The sequence below is a fragment of the Larimichthys crocea genome, unplaced genomic scaffold (genome assembly GCF_000972845.2).
Source record: "Larimichthys crocea isolate SSNF unplaced genomic scaffold, L_crocea_2.0 scaffold724, whole genome shotgun sequence".
Classification (NCBI taxonomy): domain Eukaryota; kingdom Metazoa; phylum Chordata; class Actinopteri; family Sciaenidae; genus Larimichthys; species Larimichthys crocea.
Genome location: NW_020859554.1, coordinates 38,881 through 60,797, shown reverse-complemented (window position 1 = coordinate 60,797; position 21,917 = coordinate 38,881). Strand labels below are relative to the sequence as shown.

Here is a 21,917-nt window from a genome sequence, read left to right as displayed (position 1 = left end):
AATTGCCCGTGCACCAAAAAAAAAATCCCTATTCTAAGAGTGATGAAAAAAAAACACACTGGGGAGCATCTTCCAGATGTAAACAGTTTCGGGGGAAGTGGGAGAATCTTTTAACAAATGTTTAAAGGGTTGCCATCTAGTATAAAGATGTCACTTCGTGCCCTGCTTTCCCGTCCCCCTTTCCTCAATTTAAAACATCAAAGCTGCTTGTGCACACAAACACACCCCCTGGCACTGTAATCTCTTTCATGATCTTATCCCAAGGTGATTGTCTAAGCGTGCGAGTGTGAGCGCTTATGCAGTTAAGCAATGAAGACATGTTCATTATTAGTCTGGCAGAGACGGGGCCAGGCTTAAGGCTTAAGGCTCGTCAACATCAATATTAGGAATTTGAATAGACAGGATTTTTTAACAGCACCAGAACAAAAAACATAAAGCAACTGGGGGAAAAAACAAGACACTAGAACAAAGAGGGAAACATTTTGGGAAAGTTGCTTCCAGAGCGAGTGTAGCTGTGCTGGTGCACCAAAGCATGCGCAACAACGCGTGTGCAGCGTCTGCGGGACGCCTACGTGACGCCCGTCTGTCCATTGAAAGTGATTGGAATTTACACACACACGTTAGAGGTTTGATGTCATCGCATAGGCGCTATACACACGTTTTTAGTATAGTGTGTTGGCATAAAATGCCCCTCATATAAACACAATACAATAACAATTACAATAAATAAAAGTGCACTGATGGAAGTGGCATGGTGTGGACTGTTTAAATTCAGAGTTGACAGAAACAAAATGAAACTCACTAAACCCGTCTTGGTTAGTGTTTTCATTGTTCCAACAATCACCAACTCTCGTTTGGTCTCAATAAAGTCTTCATTTCATGAGTTACATATAAAATATTCTGGCTCTACATGCTGTCATTGCCTCTCTGATGCCCATCCTGCCTACTGCTCCCCTCCCAGTTGAGCCTCTTATGTCTTGGCCTGTCTGCTGTGTCTACACACTTTCCTTTCTGGCCTCTGTGTGCTTGTTGAACAAAAGTCTGTTGCTGGCCTCACTTTTTCTTTTGAGGCAGAACGTTACATTGGCAAAATAAAATGACAAAACCTCATTACCCCCACACAACATCATCTGTCATCAACAACACCATGAAAGTGACACAAAACACTTCCTTAAGGGAAATTCAGCATTGTTATGGACCTTATTATTATGGCACTAATAATATCATTATTTACGTGGTTATTAATGACATATTGAGTAGCAAAAGAGTTCAGACACACCACCACGCCATGAGAGCTGGAGGGTACTGGGTGTCACTGGGAGACACAGCTGTCACCCATATACTGAGCATAGCAATCTGACATGCTTTTTCTTAGCTCATCAATGTCTCTCCTCAGCTGGCTGACCTCTAGCAGCTTGAGCCTCAGTTCTTCTTCTACCAGCACTCTGCAGTCACTCTCCTCCACTGAAACACTCAATGCTAGACACAGAAAGCACAGTAAAAGTTGTCACGAGATAAGGGATAATATATAATGTGTATCATTCAATAATGTTGAAACAATCACCATAAATATGTAAAGACAGGTAAGATAACTTGTTGTAAAGTAAAGTTGTACATTGAACACTGAAAATATTATATCCTTGTGCTTTATGAGCAGTGGAAATGGACATGTGATGTGTTATATGGTTATAGGGTTAGAGCACATGGGTGCTTCAAAACGGCTCGACGGTGGCCTCTAAAGATTCAACAGTGTTGTAAAAGAATTATTCTGAAGGTAACAAAAAAAGAAGAGTGTTATCATAGGGATCATACATACTAATGAAAACATAGATAGGGAACACTGGACCTTCAACAAGTGTTTCCTTCAACATTCCTTCTACATCGTCATCTAAATCATCAAAAATTATCATGATGATGGGGAGAGCAGAAACATATTTAGAGTTACAAAGAACCTGAACATGTGATGTTTGAAGATGTTTCGGTCTATATTTACATAATATTACAAAAACTGAAAATGATAATTATAACTATGTTTTTAATAAAGTATAATCACCTTGGAATAAGAATCGTTATGATTTTTTTACCTTAAAATTAGCCCGTTATATCTACAGTTACTGCCAGTTAATGTCCTCTTCCATGGAGTTCAGCATGTTGAGCTGAGTGTTTCATGGCCATCATAGTTTCTCGATGAAGGATATTTATTTTATGTTGTATGTCGGTCCCAGCCAACCTGCCCTCTGCTAATAAAACTTTAGGTTATTTACATAACCCCGGTTCTCTGAGTAATATGAGTGAGATGTCTCACTATGGGGATGCATGCCCCTGCTGCAGAACTCAGAAGCATTAATCTCATTACGCCAATCCTAATTGGCTGGTGAAACGTGTCCGTCCGCTCCCGGTAGTACCACCTACCTTAAACAGCCCATGCGGACGGCACCACGTCATTCAAGAAAAGCACCTCTTCTCACTCGCGCAAGCAAGAAGGGTTGTCTGGTGAGACATCTCACTCATATTACTCAGAACTGAAAGTTCCAGAAAATTTATGTGAGACCGCTGGAGGTCCACACCCCAGCGGCCCCTCACAGACTGGCCCTCGTGAATCCTGCCCCAACCTGTCAGGCTGACGTCCGTAGTGACCACCTTCCTGGACAGGATGGAACCCATGGGCACCCCGTGGGTCAGAAAGGACGGGGCTCGCCAGTGGTGCAGCGCCTGGCGCAACCCAGTGTGACCAACACTCTCCGTGCGCCATGACGCTCGGGATCCAGCCCGCATGAGGCCACCCAAAACTGGAATTCCCTCATGCAGAGGCGGCCAAGATGGACTACGAGAATGGCAGAGGCCATCAGCCCAAGTAACCGAAGACACAATCTGAATTGAACAGATTTGCCTGGATGAAAAAGCGCGAGACATGCCCTGAAAGCTTTCACTCGGTCCGCTGAGAGGCGCGCTGTGAAAGTCACAGAATCCAGGGATAATCCCAGAAAGATTGCCGCTTCCGTGCACCGCACAAACACCCTTGGACTTAAAAACAGACCAAAAGGGAGCATGCGGTACTCGTACCAGATCCCCTAGAAAGCAAATCTCAGATACTTTCTGTGGGGAAGATAGATCGGGATGTGGAAATACGCGGCTTTCAGATCAACAGAAGTGAACCAATCACTCTGTCGCACAAGGCGCAGCAGGGATGCGTGCATTAGCATCCTGAACTTGTATTTCCTGAGATATTTGTTCAGAGCACGTAGATCCAGGATAGGGCGAATAACCCTCCCGTTTGGGGACCAGAAAATACCTGGAGTAAAAACCGCTCTGACACTGTGCGGGAGGTACGACACAGATTGCTCCTTTGTTTATCAGTGAGAGGACTTCCTCCTGTAAAACACGAGCTGACTCCCTGAGCCTGGGTGTGTATTAAACCGTCGAATCGTGGGGGAACGGCAGCGAGCTGCAGCCTGTATCCCCGCGAAATTGTCTAACACCCAGGACGGAGCTGGGAGCGCGGCCCATCTCTCCCATCTGGGGGAGAGAGTGGACACACACCGCCACCCCTCCACCGTGAGAGGCCCCAACCGTGGTGCAGTGGCGCCCTCTCTTGGTGCGAATAGTGACATGACCCCCGGGTGCCGCTGAGCATTTCTGCCCGGGGGAACAGCGCAGCGACGGGGGCCACACAGCCCCTACCACAGGGAAAGCTGTGGCTTTCTGCCGAGGGGGGACAGCGGGTGCCGCCACTGCGTTGTTTATTTTGACACATTTGGCTTTTGTTAGCTGCGCCCTCGGCCATCGGCCTGGATGTGACACCGGGACACATTTTATTTTATTTTCGAAAATTTGTGTGAACGTGCGTGCTTGTGGACATGAGAGAGGGGCAACTGCTGAACCCTCTGCCTTCAAATGTCTGTTTCTCCCGGTTCGCTCTGGCACGGTCCGTGGCAGCCGAGAGATGGGGGCATGGTGGGCCTCCAGGTGCACGCTCGAAAGCCAAATGGGTGGAGCTGGAGAACGGGGAATGTCCAGCTGCATCACCGGTGAAGAGAGGGGTGGTCAGGCCGCTCTCTTCCTCTTCCTGGCCTGGTTGTAGACAACTTGCACGGGCAGTGCCGGCGGAGCTGCAACCGGGACCGAGGATTTCCGACTGGGCAGGGGAGCCGGGGCTGGCTGGGGTTTCGGCTGTTTAGGCATTTTAAACTGCGAAACCTGGGAAGCCGTCTGCGCAAAGCTCTTGTACGGCGCAGGTGGAGAGGGAGCTGGGGGCTTTCGAGGGAGGCAAAGCCGGAGAGCTTCGTCCTCCTTTTGGCTTCACACCGCCTTGCATCGAGTCCAACGCGGAGCCAAAAATCCCCTCCGGGACAATGGGCATGTCCAGGACGTCCTTCTTCTCTCTGTCTGACAGGTTGGCGAGGTTGAGCCACCGCGCCCGTTCCTGCAGAACAGTCCCCAGTGCTTTTCCCGTGGCCTGGACCGCGCAGCATTGGACACGGAGACACAGGTCAGTGATGACCGGTATCTCCTCCCATGCAGCTGTGTCCTGAGTTTGCACAAAATCCTCACATAACTCAGCCTGATAAGCCGTGAGCAGGGAGAGGACATTTAGCACTCTGGCCAAAAGCGCCACCGTCTTGTACACCTTTTCAGTCAGGGCAGACTGAAAGACAGACTTGGACGGCAGACTTGGGCTCCTGGAGGACACCGCTGACAGCCAGGGGTGAAGGTGGGCTGCAACGAGTGGCTCCATCGGAGGCATGCGGAGCAGACCCAGGCTCTCCATCGCCTCACAGTCGCGGGATGAGGCCCCGGGGATCGGGCTCCTGCTGCTGTAAGGGCGGTCTCTCCATGAGCTCGCCTCCTCATCCAGCAGCTCTGGGAAGACGGGGAGAAGTTGCTTTGTCGCGCTCTTGGCCAAGGGCAATTTCTTCCACTCGTAGCGGGACCTGGTGGTCTCAGCTATGACAGCGGGCTAGGAGATGGCTAGCCGGGCAGCAGCATGTTTGCACACGTCGAGCATGTCCGAGCTAGGGAGAGGAGAAGCTGATGTGCTGCCCTCATCTCCATCCCGAGAGGCGACGGAGGCTGCGGGCTGGGTAGCCTGGGCTGGCGTCATGAAGATGTTGTCCTCGTCCTGTTAGATCCCGAGTTACCCCTGTACAGGTGGTACTGGTCCAGCTCTCTGTCTCATGGGTCCGATCCTCAAGCCCCTCCCGGGACCGTACAGAGGACTGTTTAAGCTGGTGGCGAGGAGATTCGCCTAGCTTCTAACTGCCTTCGTCCGCACGTCTACCCTGCTTACTCTAGTATAGCACCTGACCGAATAGCCCCTGTGGGCCAAATACTACACTAGCCGCGTGCGTTCACGGCAGCTCTCCTCTCATTGATCTGTGCACTTGGTGTGGTTGCTAGGATATTTTTTAGTGGCTCGGACAGTGAGCCCCAAGGGTCTGTTAATTTCTGTGGGCTATAGTAACCTGTTAGAACCTTATTGGATGTTGAACACACTATACCTCATGATTACACCCTGCAGGAGATGTCATAAAAGTGAGGTCCACAACTTAATCTTTAACTGCAGTGGATATATTTATTGCAAAGTTTAGCAAGGGCGAGCATACAGTTTAATTCATTCAGATTTGATTAATCCTATCCTCTAAAATCACTATCCTTATATTAATAAATTTGATAACCTGGTACGAAGGCTCGTTGGCGAGCGCCTGGTGGTCGGGTCCTTACCCATGGGGCCCGGCCGGGCACAGCCCGAAAAGGCGACATGGGCCCACCACCCATGGGAGAGGTCTCAGGGGGGGAGCGGTGCGAAGAGAGATGGGCGGCAGTCGGAGGCGGGGACCCTGACGGTCCGACCCCCGGTTGCAGAAGCTGGCTCTGGGGACGTGGAACATCACCTCTCTGGCGGGGAAGGAGCCTGAGCTGGTGCACGAGGTTGAGAGGTACCGGCTAGATATAGCCGGGCTCGCCTCGACGCACAGCGTGGGTTCCGGAACCAGTTTCCTTGAGAGGGGCTGGACGCTCTACCACTCTGGAGTTGCCCCCGGCGAGAGGCGCAGAGCGGGGGTGGGACTGCTTGTTTCCCCCCCGGCTCGGCGCCTGTACGTTGGGGTTCACCCCGGTGGACGAGAGGGTAGCCTCCCTTCGCCTTCGGGTGGGGGGACGGGTCCTGAATGTCGTCTGTGCTTATGCACCGAATGGCAGTTCAGAGTACCCACCCTTTTTGGAGTCTTTAGAGGGGGTGCTGGAGAGCGCTCCCTCTGGGGACTCCCTCGTCCTCCTGGGGGACTTCAATGCTCACGTGGGCAGCGACAGTGAGACCTGGAGGGGCGTGATTGGGAGGAACGGCCCCCCTGATCTGAACCCGAGTGGTGTTCTGTTATTGGACTTTTGTGCTCGTCATAGATTGTCCATAACGAACACCATGTTCAAGCATAAGGGTGTCCACATGTGCACTTGGCACCAGGCCAAGGCCGTAGTTCGATGATCGACTTTGTGGTCGTGTCGTCAGACTTGCGGCCACATGTTTTGGACACTCGGGTGAAGAGAGGGGCGGAGCTGTCAACTGATCACCACCTGGTGGTGAGTTGGCTCCGATGGTGGGGGAGGATGGCGGTCAGACCTGGCAAGCCCAAACGTTCTGTGTGGGTTTGCTGGGACGTCTGGCTGAATCTCCTGTCAGAAAGAGTTTCAACTCCCACCTCCGGGAGAGCTTCGCTCATGTCCCGGGGGAGGCGGGGGACATTGAGTCCGAGTGGACCATGTTCCGTTCCTCCATTGTCGAGGCGGCCGACCGGAGCTGTGGCCGTAAGGTGGTCGGTGCCTGTCGTGGCGGTGGCCCCCGAACCCGCTGGTGGACACCGGCGGTGAGGGATGTCGTCAAGCTGAAGAAGGAGGCCTACAGAACCTTTCTGGCCTGTTGGAGTCCTGAAGCAGCTGACGGGTATCGACATGCCAAGCGGAATGCGACCTCTGCGGTTGTGGAGGCAAAAACTCGGGCGTGGTAGGAGTTCGGTGAGGCCATGGAGAGCGACTTTCGAACGGCTTCGAGGAGGTTCTGGACCACCATCCAGTGGCTCAGGCGGGGGAAGCAGTGCACTATCAACACTGTGTTCAGTGGGGACGGTGTGCTGCTGACCTCGACTGGGGACGTCTTGGGTCGGTGGAGGGAATACTTCGAAGACCTCCTCAATCCCACGTCTTCCTTTGAGGAGGCAGAGTCTGGGGACCCCGTGGTGGTCTCGCCCATCTCTGGGGCTGAGGTCACTGAGGTAGTCAAAAAACTCCTCTGTGGCAGGGCCCCGGGGGTGGATGAGGTCCGCCCGGAGTTCCTCAAGGCTCTGGATGTTGTGGGGCTGTCTTGGTTGACACGTCTCTGCAACATCACGTGGACATCGGGGGCAGTGCCTCTGGACTGGCAGACCGGGGTGGTGGTTCCCCTCTTCAAAAAGGGGGACCGGAGGATGTGCTCCAACTATAGGGGGATCACACTCCTCAGCCTCCCCAGGAAGGTCTTCTCGGGGGTCCTGGAGAGGAGGGTCCGCAAGATTGTCGAACCTCGGATCCATGAGGAGCAGTGTGGTTTTCCTCCTGGCCGTGGAACTGTGGACCAGCTCTATACCCTTAGCGCGGCCCTGGAGTGGGGTTTCGGACCCATTGATACGGGCTATCCGGTCCCTGTACTCTCGATGCCAGAGCTTGGTCCGCATTGCCGGCAGTAAGTCGGACCTGTTTCCCGTGGGAGTTGGACTCCGCCAGGGCTGCCCTTTGTCACCGGTTCTGTTCATAACCTTTATGGACAGGATTTCTAGGCGCAGCCAGGGCGTCGAGGGGCTGCGATTCGGTGGCCTTAGGATTGGGTCGCTGCTTTTTGCGGACGATCTAGTCTTGTTGGCTTCATCGGATCGTGACCTTCTAGCTCTCTCTGGAGCGGTTTGCAGCCGAGTGCGAAGCGGCTGGGATGAGAATCAGCACCTCCAAATCCGAGGCCATGGTTCTCAGCCGGAAAAGGGTGGAGTGCAGTCTCCAGGTCGGGGATGAGATCCTGCCTCAAGTGGAGGAGTTCAAGTATCTCGGGGTCTTGTTCACGAGTGAGGGAAGGATGGAACGGGAGATCGACCGGCGGATCGGTGCGGCTTCTGCAGTGATGCGGACTCTGCACCGGTCCGTCGTGGTGAAGAAGGAGCTGAGCCGAAAGGCGAAGCTCTCGATTTACCAGTCGATCTACGTTCCTACCCTCACCTATGGTCACGAGCTTTGGGTAGTGACCGAAAGAATAAGATTGCGAATACAAGCGGCCGAAATGAGCTTCCTTCGCAGGGTGGCTGGGCTCTCCCTTAGAGATAGGGTGAGAAGCTCGGCCATCCGCGAGGAGCTCAGAGTAGAACCGCTGCTCCTCCGCATCAAGAGGAACCAGTTGAGGTGGCTCGGGCATCTCGTGAGGATGCCTCCCCCTGGTGAGATGTTCCGGGCACGTCCCTCCGGGAGGTGGCCCCGGGGAAGACCCAGGACACGCTGGAGGGACTACGTCTCTCGGCTGGCCTGGGAACGCCTTGGGGTCCCCCTGGGAGAGTTGGCAGAAGTGGCTGGGGAGAGGGAAGTCTGGGCTTCCCTGCTGAAGCTGCTGCCCCCGCGACCCGACCACGGATAAGCGGAAGAAAACGGACGGACAGACGGTACGAAGGCTGTTGCTGAGTTACTGAGGTTGGTCCAATTTGGAGAGAGGGAGGGAAAGGGTGAAGCAGTGATCAGTCAATCCAATCCTTTCACGACTGCCAAACTGCTGGATTTCATCGAGAGTCCCTGTCTTTGTCCAAAGCCCAGAAAATCCCCAATACCCACAGCCTCTCCTTGGCAGGATGAACACGAAAAGAATTCTGGTTGGTCCAGTCGAGACCCACAGCCGGGTTGGGGTTAATCCTCCTTGGCTCGGCTCCCTCTTGCCAGCTGTGGCTCCCCAGATTCTTCTCTTTGCGATGTTAGGCTGTTTGTCTGTTCCTTCTCGGTGGTTTAGAGATTAAGTCCGTAGATTCAATGCTCCCGTTTTGGTCTGTCGTCCAGCATGTCTCGAACTTGGGTGCCGGCTGACGAGGATAACCACGATCTCCGTTGTGCAGTGGCTCTTATACTCCCTGTTTGGATTTCCCCCTATCAGGTTACAATGAGTCGCTTGCCGGAGTCCAACCATATTAGGCGGTAGTTCATCCTTCCTGCTCATCCCTCCAGATGTTTCCTGTTTGCTTCACTTGTCCTCTCCCTCTGGTCCAGTTGCACAATATTTCCTGGCCCAACCTCTCAGCATGATTTTGTTTTGGTTACTCACTTAGCTACTAGTTGTTGCAATGATTTCACAATTTCTAGTAATCAAAATCAGAACACAGTTATAATCACTCTTTTCCCTTATGGTTACACTCATTTTAACATTTCATTCTTACATTATTTAATACAGAATCATCATTAATCACATTTCAGTTTAGCTCATTTTTCTCTCTATGTATTACTCACACTCAGACAGAAAGTCCCCAATTATCCAGCCCAGAAGTGGATAGTACCCAAATGTCTGAAGGTTTACGCCATTACTGGTTATACCAGAAAGCCCCCATGACTATCACATTAACTCCTTCGCTGTGTCAGCGGATCAGGGATCTCAACTTACTTGACAGTCCTCATCCTCTGATATGAGGAGGCCCAAGGCGTCAACTTCATCTTCCCCATAGTCCAGTACTAGGACGTCTTCCTCATGCGGGGGGGCCGCGGCTAGGTCAAACTGGGAGCCCCAGCTGGCGCTAGCCTCCGGTTCCGCCACCGCAACAGCCCCCTTTTCCTCTTCGTTCTCGACGGCGGCACCGTCTGAAGGGAGATGGGGGTCATGTCCAGATAAGCTAGCCTGGTGGGCTAGCCATCTGCGGAGACTCTCGTTCGTGAACACCGCACAGTGTTGACACGAGCCAGGGACTTTGATAGCTAGCCAGGTGTGTTGCAGCCCCAGGCAGCTCGAGCAGACCTGGTGTGGATCTCTGCTCGATATCTTGTTCCCACAGTGACAGGGACGGGCCCCAGAGTCTCCAAGCACTCTGGTGTGAGGGGTTTTAGCCTCCATTGCTCGCGAGCTGGTGTGCAGGCAAGGAGTCAAGGAAGTTAACTGGTGTGCTAACTCTGAAGAAACCGAGAGATTAGCTGGTGAGCTAATGCTTGGTACTCGAACAGCCGTGGTGAGGCGTCGAGGAAGTTAGCTGGTGTGCTAACTGTGAAAAAAGCCAAGAGATTAGCTGGTGTGCTAAAACTCAGTACTCGAACAGCCGTGGTGAGGCGTCGAGAACAGTGCTGACCTGGCCGTGGTGGGGCGAGGAATACACTGAGTTCGATCTGGTGTGACCGAAAAAGCTGAAAATCTCCAAGGCTAGGTAGCGCCCGGCAACAGAAGCTAAATAAGATCCGTCTGTGGACAGTTTAGCTAGCTAGCCCAGGACGCGAGATATGCTCCGAGTGAGAAGAGGTGTTTGAATGACGTGGTGCCGTCCGCATGGGCTATTTAAGGTAGGTGGTACTACCGGGAGCGGACGGACACGTTTCACCAGCCAATCAGGATTGGCGTAATGAGATTAATGCTTCTGAGGTCTGCAGTGGGGGCGTGCATCCCATAGTGAGACACTGAGCAAAATATTATGAAAGAGAACTAAAGTTACAACAGGAAACCTTTTTTTTCTCCGAGTATGTTGTTCTGTTTTGGTATTCTGATCCTTTAAGTGTATGTGAAAAAACAAACAATGTGTACATTATACACTTACATTTCATGCCCAGAAGCAGAGACAGGTTGGGCTCTTTCCCCTGTGCTCTCTGAGCCAGGATGCCACACAGAGCCTGCAGGTCCAGTAGACACAAAGACATCTCTTTCAACAGCCGGCCCACTTCTGGTGTCTTCACATGGGATAGAGGATGCATCAACAGCCCTTCATTCATCTGCCACTGCTTCTAAAAGGGAAACAAGTGCATATATTTTTTCAGTAACTTAGCTCTCTACAGCCAGCAATTGCTCTTGTGCACTATAATCCTGGACATGAATTCTGTGTTAGATAATACACCTAACTCTGTCAATGCATTCAAGAAGCTTTAGTTACAACTAGAACATTTCTAAAGAAATTTTGAGTGTGCCTGACTCTGGCCCCGTCACCCCCATACATTATTACTGACACTGCTCAGCAAATTCAGAATTAATACAACAAGCTGTGTCATCACTGCCTTTTTAATGGGCTTTTATTTTGAAGGGACTCTTATTTTGAAAGACTTGTCCTGTGTGTGTGTGTGTGCATGCATGTGTGCTTGTCCTGTCTGTGTGTGTGTGTGTGTGTGTGTCTGCCCTGTCTGTCTGTCTGTGTGTGGTGTGTCTGTCTGTCTCTCTATCTATGTGTCTGTGTTTGTGTCTGCGAGAGACAGCTTTTGTGTGTGCGCGACAAAAACTCTGGGAGGAGAAGCGAACCGAGAAAACCATGGAAGAAACGGAAGACGAACTAGAAAATTTATAAAGAAATTTTGAGTGTGCGTGACTCTGGGCTGTGACTCTCCCCCATACATAATTGACACTGTTGAGTAGTTTACAGAATACTTGAAAATTTCTGAAGAAATTTTGAGTGTGCCTGACTCTGACCCCGTCACCCCCATACATTATTACTGACACTGCTCAGTAAATTCAGTACTAGAAAATTCCTGCAGAAATTTTGAGAGTGACGAGTGGGCTGTTGCCGGGGGTCTGTATTCAAAAAGCACACCTCAAATAGTAATTATTAACATGTTTATTTAGACACAGGAGCAGCTAGCGCTTACGTGCTCGCAATTAACATTAGCATGTTAACATTAGCTTGTTGGCATTAGCATGTTATCCTTAGCATGTTAACGTTGATGCACTAGCAATTAACATTAGCATGTTAGCATTAGCATGGTAACATTAACATGTTACCATTAGCATGCTAACGCTGGTGCGCTAGCGGTTAGCATTAGCATGTTAACATTAGCATGTTAGCACTGACGCACTAGCAATTAACATTAGCATGTTAGCATTACCATGTTAACATTAGCCTGTATTTAATTCCTAGTGGCTAATGTTAATTAGCATTAACATGTTAACATTATCATGTTAGCAATTAACATGTATTTAATTACTAGTGGTTAATGTTAATTAACACTAATTTTAGCATTGGTCGCTAATGTTAGCAAATTGCATGTCTTTACAGCTAGCGTTAACGCGCTAGCTGCTCTGCTGTCTCTGTCTGCCATTTTAGACAGACAAGTTCAAATTAAGTGCCAAGAACTACTAAAATGGCCACCACTAGGCATCTGCCTGCTGGCCCCTCTCCCCTCTCCTCCTTCAAGCAGGCTGAGGTTGCCAAGCAACCAGGACCTAATCAGCAGCAGCTAAAATGTCAGTTAGAAATCCTGACAGAGACTGAGAGAAAATGCTGAGACCTTCCCTCGATGAGGAAGGATTTCTGGCCAAACCGTATTTCCAATCATTGAACCGACATGATTTCTGGCCAAACCGTATTTCCAATCATTGAACCGACATAACTGAGAGCATCCTGTCCCCTTTCTGAACGTCTACATAGTCGTTTTGTGTCCATAAATGAAGAAATGTGCCCTTAGGGGCAAGAGAGAGAAACGTTACTTCTGCTTTCCTCCAGAAAATTTCCCGCCTTTTTAACATGGGAGTATATGAGGCTGAGGATGGGAGTTGCTGCCGCATATTTGCGCGAAAAATATATTTGACAAATTTTCCTACGTTTGTAGCTATAAATGATTTCTGTAGCTTGACATTTGCGGCCACAATTGCAGTTTACAAATTTATTTTTCAACGACTTTTTCTCTCCCTCTCCACTCTAGCGATGACATCACTCACTCTAGCTCTCCAAAGTTCTCGCAATACACACCCATTCATTTTTTGGTGTGGTTTTTGGCGATTTTCGGCAAAACCGTTTGCCGAAAAGTCATAGCAATCGATTCCCAGCTGAGCCGGTCGTTTTGATACCCGTTTTGTGTGTGTGCGACAAAAACTCTGGGAGGAGTAGCGAACCGAAAAAAACAAGGAAGAAACGGAAGACGAATAAAGACAGGAATAAGCTCGAGAGGATTTAAAGAGTGTGCTCTTTCAGGCACACTCAATAAGCGCGGTGGATAACATATAGTGTGCACCTTGCACGCACACTCAATAAGCCCGAGAGGTTTTAAAGAGTGTGCCTGAAAGAGCACACTCTTTAAAACCTCTGTTCTTCAAATAAAGATTTGAAGAACAATGCCCTCTGGGCATCCACACCAATAAAGATTTGGATAACAATAGTGTGGATGCCCAGAGGCCATATAAGCGCGGTGGATAACAAAGTGTGCGCCTTACACGCACACTCAATAAGCGTGGTGGATAACATATAGTGTGCGCCTTACACGCACACTCAATAAAGACGAGAATAAGCCCGAGAGGTTTTAAAGAGTTTGCTCTTTCAAGCACACTCAATGAATACTCAAATAATCTATATAAGAAATAATTTCTTCTTCTTTGGAGAAACAGACAATATTTCTGTGTGGAGTTTGCATGTTCTCCTGTCTGTGTGGGTTTTCTCCAGGTATTCCGGTGTTCTCCCGCAGTCCAAAAACATACACAGAAAGGTTAAAAGGTTCATTATTGCATATAGGTGTGAAAGTGAGTGTGAATGGTTGTTTATGCCCTGTGATGACACCTTTCTAGTCTTCCAACCACTCAAAGCCACACTACATATCTCATTCACCCATTCACACACATTCATACACTGAGGGCATTAGCTCTAGGGTTGTCCAATATATTGATACTCCAATGGCATATCCGGATACAATACTAATTTGCCAAGGTATCGATACTGCAGTGCGTGCGCACTCGACAGGCAGTGCAGCAGGTAAGACAGCGTCCGGCAGCCAGAGACACATTTCTGCTGACAGTATGGCCAGTGGGGCTGCAGGAAGGCCAGGCAGCCAGTCTTGGTTGAAAATGAAAAAGGCAAAAGCCTTGTTTGGAAATATTTTGCATACAAGGCAAACGAAGAAGGGAAACTGAAAGATCTTGACAAGCCTGTGTGCAAACAGTGCTTTAAAGCGGTGGCAACGAAGTCGAGCTGCACAACTAACTTGGCCAAACATCTGAAGGAGCAACACCCTAGCCTTCATGATGAATTCTGACAGGTTAGTAAAGCTCCCGTTCTTCATTTAACTGAATGTATTAAAATTATTACTGATGTTAGCGTGGCCAGTGGCCCACATTAATGTTTGTTTTGTCATTAGCTGTGGCTAGCATGCTACATTTTCTGATTATTTAACTAGCATCTGTGCTTCTACTGAGAAAGCATGTTCCATGTTGAGATTGAAAACGCTTTGTTTTAGTTTTTCATGTTAATAAAAATATATTTTATGCCTTTAAGTATTTGTCATTTTTTATCCCCAAAGTATTGAAAATGGTTTCGAGCATCGAATATTGTCCTGGGTATCGATATCGAGTTTGAAATTTTAGTATCATGACAACCCTAATTAGCTCCCATGCAAGATGAGCTGGCGACTTGTCCAAGCATGTACTCCGCCTCTTGCCCAAATTCAGAGGGGATAGATTCCAGCCCCACCATGACCCTGATGAGGATAAGCAATTACAGACATGCCCATGGCAACCCACCCCACCCCCCACCACCGGACAACCTGCTACACTTGCTGCAATGCCTGATCCTGTTTGAATTCATGTTTGCTCTTTACAATATTGTCATCAAGCCACTTGCATAGATCTTTGAGATATTATAGATATTTGAACAGAAAACCACTCATCACAAAATCAGATGCAGTATGCAGATGATATCCTTCTATTTCTAACAGACTCACCAAATTCCCTTACACAAGTCTCCACCGTTATGGACATATATTTTAATGTGTTCCATAAAACTGTTTGCTGCAACAACTTACCCATCTACTTGACTGAAAGAGTAGAAGCAGTAAAAATACTACAAAAATTAAATAACATTTTATTAAATAGAAAAATTTCTAAAGAAATTTTGAGTGTGCCTGACTCTGGCCCCGTCGTCCCCATGCATTATTACTGACACTGCTCAGCAAATTCAGTACTAGAAAAGAAATTTTGAGACTGACGAGTGGGCTGTTGCTGGGGGTCTGTATTCAAAAAGCACACCTCAAATAGTCATTTTTAACATGTTTATTTAGACACAGGAGCAGCTAGCGCTTACGTGCTAGCAATTAGCATTAGCATGTTGGCATTAGCATGTTATCTTTAACATGTTAGTGCTGAAGCGCTAGAAATTAACATCAGCATGTTAACATTAGAATGTTAGTGTTAGCATGTTAGCATTTTAGCGCTCATGCGCTAGCAATTACCATTAGCATGTTAGCGGTGATGCGCTAGCAGTTAGCATTAGCATGTTAACATTAGCATGTTCACATTACCATGTTAACATTAGCATGTATTTAATTCCTAGTGGCTAATGCTAATTATCATTAGCATGTTAACGCGCTAGCTGCTCTGCTGTCTCTGTCTGCCATTTTAGACAGACAAGTTCAAATTAAGTGCCAAGAACTACGAAAATGGCTGCCGCTTCTGCCTGCTGCTGATCTGCACCTGTTAAAATGTCAGTTAGAAATCCTGAGACTGAGAGAAAATGCTGAGACCTTCCCTCGAAGAGGAAGGACTTTTGGCCAAACCGTATTTCCAATCATTGAACCGGCTTAACTTTCAGCATCGTGAGCCCTTCCTGATCGTCTACATAGTCATTTTGTGTCCATAAATGAAGAAATGTGCCCTTGGGAGCAAGAGAGAGAAACGTTACTTCTGCTTTCCTCCAGAAAATTTCCCGCCTTTTTAACATGGGAGTATATGAGGCTGAGGATGGGAGTTGCTGCCGCATATTTGTGTGTCAGGCCAAAACTATATATTTGACAAATACAACAGTGGTATCACTGCGACCGCCTCGAATTATCCTACATTTGAGGGGATAATCACGTCTGTAGCTGTGCATTTGCGGCCACAGTCGCAGTTTACAAATGTATTTTTCGACGACCCCCCCCGACGACTTGGGCTCTTATTTTGAAGGGACTCTTATTTTGAAAAACTTGTCCTGTGTGTGTGTGTGTGTGTGTGTGTGTGTGTGTGTGCTTGTTTTGTCTGTGTGTGTGTGTGTGTGTGTGTGTGTGTGTGTGCGCGTCTGCCTGTCTGTCTGCCTGTGTGTGGTGTGTCTGTCTCTCTATCTATGTGTTTGTGTTTGTGAGAGACAAGGATAAAATGGCCGACATTAAAAATGTAGTCTTGATAGTCTGATATCATATAGAGACTTCAAAAAAGTTAGTCAAAGGCATGCTTGAGGTTGCCAAGCAACCAGGGTGAGCTGCAGGTCAGCGTATTGTCACAGGTGCTGCATGCACTGTGTCTGTCCCACTGAGATGCACAGTATATGTCTGAATGTCCCCTCGAAGGTGGCCAAAAAAAACCTATAAGGTATGCATCAAACCAAAATCTGAATGACCAGAAGAACGCTCGTCTTGTGTATAATGTCTGTGCCAAGTTTCAGGCGAAAATTGTATAAACTTTGGCCGTAGGACTCAGAGAAAGCACAATTGCTCCCTGCGTCTTCTAGAAAATTCTATGCTCCAAAAACCATGGGAGTCTATGAGGCTGTGGAGGGGGGTACTCGATCAATTAGCCTGTATGGAGCCAAAACTATAAAAGAGACAGCTTCAACAGTGTTATCACTGCGATCACCTCGAATTTTCCTACATTTGAGGGGATAATCATGTCTGTAGCTGGGCATTTGAGGCCACGGTAGTCAAATCCGTTTTATTTTTTCACTGATCGTTCTCTCCCCTCTCCACTCTAGCGATGACATCACTCACTCTAGCTCTGGAAAGTTCTCGCAATACACACCCATTCATTTTTTGGCTTAGTTTTTCTGGATTTTTGGCAAAACCGTTTGCCGAAACTCTTAGAAAAGTCAGAGCAATCGATTCCCGGCCGAGCCGGTCGTTTCGATACCCGCTTTGTGTATGTGCGACAAAAACTCTGGGAGGAGTAGCGTGACAAAAAAAGGGCGGAAGAATAATAATAAGCGCGGTGGATAACATATAGTGTGCGCCTTGCACGCACACTCAATAAGCGCTGTGGATAACATATAGTGTGCGTTTTCAGGCACACTCAATAATAAGCGCGGTGGATAACATATAGTGTGCGCCTTGCACGCACACTCAATAATAAGCCCGAGAGGTTTTAAAGAGTGTGCTCTTTCAGGCACACTCAATAATAAGCGCGGTGGATAACATATAGTGTGCGCCTTGCACGCACACTCAATAAGCGCTGTGGATAACATATAGTGTGCGTTTTCAGGCACACTCAATAATAAGCACGGTGGATAACATATAGTGTGCGCCTTGCACGCACACTCAATAATAATAAGCGCGGTGGATAACATATCAATTACCCCAGTGCAACACATTTCATATTCAACACTCACAAACAAGTTTTACTGTAAAAATAAAAAACAAGCATCATCTTGCCACCCATCTACAACACATAAAAATACACATACAAGGAATTTACACTTTCAAATCCCCCACTTCTTTAACAGTGAAATAAAAAAACAACATTTTTTAAAATTCACTTCAATATGGAATAACCCAGATTTTCAGGCAACCCCTTGAGGAACCCTAGTAACCTCACCGGACCATGGCAAGTGCCCAGAGGTGCCAAATTCAATTTTAAGTACTGTATTGCTCCTGATGAGCAGATGGCAGCCTCTGTCACTATTCACACACACAAATGCACACTACTTCATAACATATAGAAACTCTTGATCAGTTGTTGTATGTGAGCCATACTGTATGTCTCCCAAAGTTGGTGTGGACTCAGAGAGACAAAGTTGTCTGATTTGTCAAATACATAGTAGATACGTTCTTAGAGGAATCTAAACAACCTTAGAAAACTCACTAGTAATGATCAGTAACCACATCAATTCCTGGCTTATAATGTATTCTGCAGCAAGACAGACAGAGTAAACAGTTATACCTGTGGGAAGTCTCCACATGGGATGGCCAGGCTTTCCTTCTTTTCTAGTGGATAAGACTCTTGATGAAGGCCTCTTTTCTTTTGCAGTCTTGTACTTGTGGCCTAACAAAGCACAACATGTGACAGGTGAGCCTGAATTATTCTTTAGAAGAATATACAGCAGGTTTCAGAAATTATTACGTTCTTAATAATCAATAATGAAATTTCATGTTGAGAGGTATTCTACTGAAAAAAGAAGAAGAAAAAGAAGAAGAAGAGAGAAACTTCAATGAGAGTGAAGAGCAAACTGCATACCGAGATAAGTTAATTGTGGAGTGTGGTACTGCTAATATTGAGAAGATGTTGGACAGTAAACTGAAATACGAAAAATTTGAAAACTTAATTGAGAGGATGGAGACCTTGGAGCAGCAGGTCTCAGAACTCGAGGATGTGTTGGCACAGCCCTGCCAAACATCTCCATGCACAAGCCATACTCTCAGTATCATCCTACAACATCTGGATCTTGGCAAAGAGACCATTGCTGAACCTTAACCTCTCCATAAACTTCCAGAAGAAGCAGTGTTCAACGCGGTCAAATGCCTTTTCTTGAACCAAATGAGATCAATCCAGTGTTTATGCCTCCAAAACATCCTAAATAGGTAGATATTATCTACCATAGACCTACTGGGCAGGAGTGTAATGATGGCCCTGCGACACGACAAAGGCAGTAACCCCAAAGCTAGGCTCTCATTAAACACCTCCATTATGTCGTGGGCCTAGATATCACAGAAAGCCATGTAAAAATCCACTGTGATACCTGCAGCCTTTCACCAGTGAAGAGTAAAACTCAACTGTTCTCTGCCCGATCAGGCTTGGCTCTGTCAGCTCTTGTTCTTTCTCTGACAGCAGAGAATGGATCGGCCTCTTCTACCTTTGTCCAGCCCAAAAAAAAAAGCTTGAAGCATCCATCGCAGAGATGTCCTAGTCCCGGGACCTGACCAGCGCACCCTGTACCATGGTGTCCAGTAGGTTGATTTGATGTTCTTCTTATGTAAAGTGTCTTTGAGTACCTTAAAAAGCTCTTTTAAATAAAATGTATTATTATTATTATTAAAGCCATCTTTTTAGTCTTGAGGATGCTTGTGAACAACAGGTGGTGTAATCCCGGACATACTACCGCGAAGGAACGTTTCTGTAGCCCGGACATTGAACTGTTAGCCGTGAGCATGCGTCCATATTATCTGCCAAGGGAGTTTACGTGCGCCATCATTATCGTTGTTTACATTCCGCCATCAGCTGATGCCGGTGCCGTGTGTGACGTCATCACCTCAGTCACAGCCAGACTGCAAACAGACCATCCTAATGCATTCATGGCCATTTCCGGAGACTTCAACCACACCACTCTCTCTGTTACACTCCCAACCTTTCAACAGTTTGTGACCTGCCCCACCAGAGACAATAAAACCTTGGACTTAATGTATGCTAATGTTAAGGAGGCACACAACTCCACTGTCCTTCCACCCCTTGGCAGATCTGATCACAATCTGGTACTTCTCACCTCCAGATACAGATACCCATTGTTCACAAGCAGCCTGTGGTCACCAGGACAGTTAGGAGGGGTCACATGAAGCTGATGGGTCCCTGCAAGGTTGTTTTGAGGCCACAGATTGGGATGTACTGTGTGAGCTCCATGGTGAGGACCATCAATGCCATGACTGACGACATCACAGAGTACATCAACTTCTGTGTTGACAACATTGTACCCACCAGGAGGGTGAGATGCTTTCCAAACAACAAGCTGCTAAATAGGAAGAGGAGAGCTTTCAGGGACCGGGAGCTACTGAGGAGCGTGCAGAGGGAGCTGAAAAGAAAGCTGAGGGAAGGCAAGGAGGCATATCAGGAGAAGCTAGAGCGAAAACTCCAGGAAAACAACGTGAAGGATGTGTGGTCAGGGAGGAGGATGATCACTGGATTCAAGAAAGGGGGAGACAGCCTGAGGGAAGCCTGGACAGAGCGAATGAACTGAATGTATTCAGTTTACTGAGGGGGTACTGTACTCCCCCCTGATGTTTGATGTCATCGCATAGGCACTGTACATGCCCCTCATAACATACACACACACACCTACAAGCTACAACTACAATCTCTGCTAAGTATTGCACTTCACTTTGATATGGACTGAATCAACAAGGAAGACAAAGAAGACCTCCCAGTGATGACTGAAAACCTTCATCAGGTTATAAGATATGAAGAGTTAAAAATGACTACTACTTCTACTTTTGTATCACACTGTCGAGTTGTCATTATCACACTTTTTCATTCTGTTATTAAGAACATACACCCAAGGTTGAGAATTTGAGTGTGTGGATCTGCTAATTACCGTACCGCTAGTTGTGAGGTCAGTCTTTCAATCTGTTCTTTTTGATGCTGAATCAGCTGGTGGGAAATAAAAGTAACACATTAATGAGTTTTTGACTTTAATTGCGTATGTTTTCATGCATTTGTGCATGTGTATGTTTAGTATGCTACCCTGCCACTGTGGTCTTTTTGCTCCAGAAGTTGAGTGTTTTCCACTTCAAGCTGCTTTAGGTCCTGCATTGGCAACCTCACCCCATCGCCCAAACATTGCTGCACCTTCTTCTGTAGGCTTTACAGAGAGAGAGAGAGAGAGAGAGAGAGAGAGAGAGAGAGAGAGAATTTGAATACACCTTACAACAATCTGACAGCAGCTGTTTACAATGATAGACATTAGTTGATTATATGTACCCGTGTACAGATACAATCAACTCCTTCTCTCTCTTTGCCTGCATCTCAATCTTGATGCTCTTCTCTGTAATCAGAGAACATCCTTCCTCGAGGCTCTTCTGTAACTGAGACAGGGTCTTCTCCAGATCCTTGGCTTTCTGCTGTACCTCCTCCTGCTGAGCACACACAATCAAACACTGTGGTCATTAGAATTGAGCAATGTTTTGATCAATGTTACTACAGTATTTGAACTGTTGTACACTAACGCTACCTCTGAACAACACAATAGATGCTCTCAAACAAGGCACCAAATTAATACATTTTTTCACCAATTAATTCACTTTGGACATGAGAATTTGCAGACTGCAATTTGTTGTCATGTGACCATCAGGAACCAAATTATTTCGGGCCTAAAATGTGTATAATGCAAGTTAGTGATTTGCCAATGTATGAAACCAATCATGTAAAGATTAGCCTGATCTAATTGTCTATTATAATCATAATCGGGTGTTGGCATAATCAGTTGTTAGGCTCATTATGGTTTCAGTTCAAATTACTCTTATATTATGTATGTTATGTATGTTTAGTTACATTATGTATGTGACATAATGGTCTGTGTCTAACCAGCTAGTTCCAGTTCCTTCCAGTTTGTTTTAACAGGGCTGGCTCTCTAGCTGCTCATCATCCTTACAGAAAGCGGCTACCAATGCTGAAGCCCAAGCAGCGGTTATCTAACCCTGAAAACTCCACTTGTCTGAGTTGAGGCATGTGGAACCACTGACAGTCTTGACTATGTCCTGCCACGGATATAGATGGGGCTGAGTTTGAGACTGACTGAAGACGTGATGCACCCTAACCCTTTGTCTAGGTCTACGCCTGTTCTTGCACTGTGTAACTTTGTGTAACTAATATTGGCTGGCTGCTATGTATTGTGTTTAGGGCTGCCACGATTAGTCGATTAGTCACGATTATGTCGACGAACAAAAGCATCGGCTTTTTTTGTTTGTTTTTTTACTTTGCTTTTCTCTTGAAACTGCGGCAGCAGCTTCCACTGCCGCGTCTGCCTTTCTGTCACACACACACTACGCACATGCGCAGTAGTGGTAATAGGCGTCAGGCCTGACTGTACCGTAAATGATAC

The 21,917-nt window shown here is 47.4% G+C and overlaps 1 protein-coding gene across 4 annotated transcripts in view; it reads right to left on the bottom strand.

The window, feature by feature from the left end:
* Nucleotides 1-582: 582 nt before the first annotated feature.
* The window catches only part of cep85l (centrosomal protein 85L), a 50,866-nt gene continuing 29,531 nt past the window's right edge, over nt 583-21,917 (bottom strand). The window contains exons 8-13 of one of the 4 annotated variants that reach the window (XM_027276939.1): nt 20,798-20,952; nt 20,561-20,678; nt 20,417-20,467; nt 18,053-18,154; nt 10,782-10,962; nt 583-1,479 (exon numbers count right to left, since the gene is read on the bottom strand). In XM_027276939.1, the coding sequence (XP_027132740.1) occupies nt 1,313-1,479; nt 10,782-10,962; nt 18,053-18,154; nt 20,417-20,467; nt 20,561-20,678; nt 20,798-20,952 (774 nt within the window). In that variant the 3' untranslated portion in view covers nt 583-1,312. Of the gene's footprint in view, nt 1,480-10,781; nt 10,966-18,052; nt 18,155-20,416; nt 20,468-20,560; nt 20,679-20,797; nt 20,953-21,917 lie in introns of all 4 variants that reach the window. The other 3 variants (XM_027276938.1, XM_027276937.1, XM_027276940.1) reach the window with 3 other exon arrangements.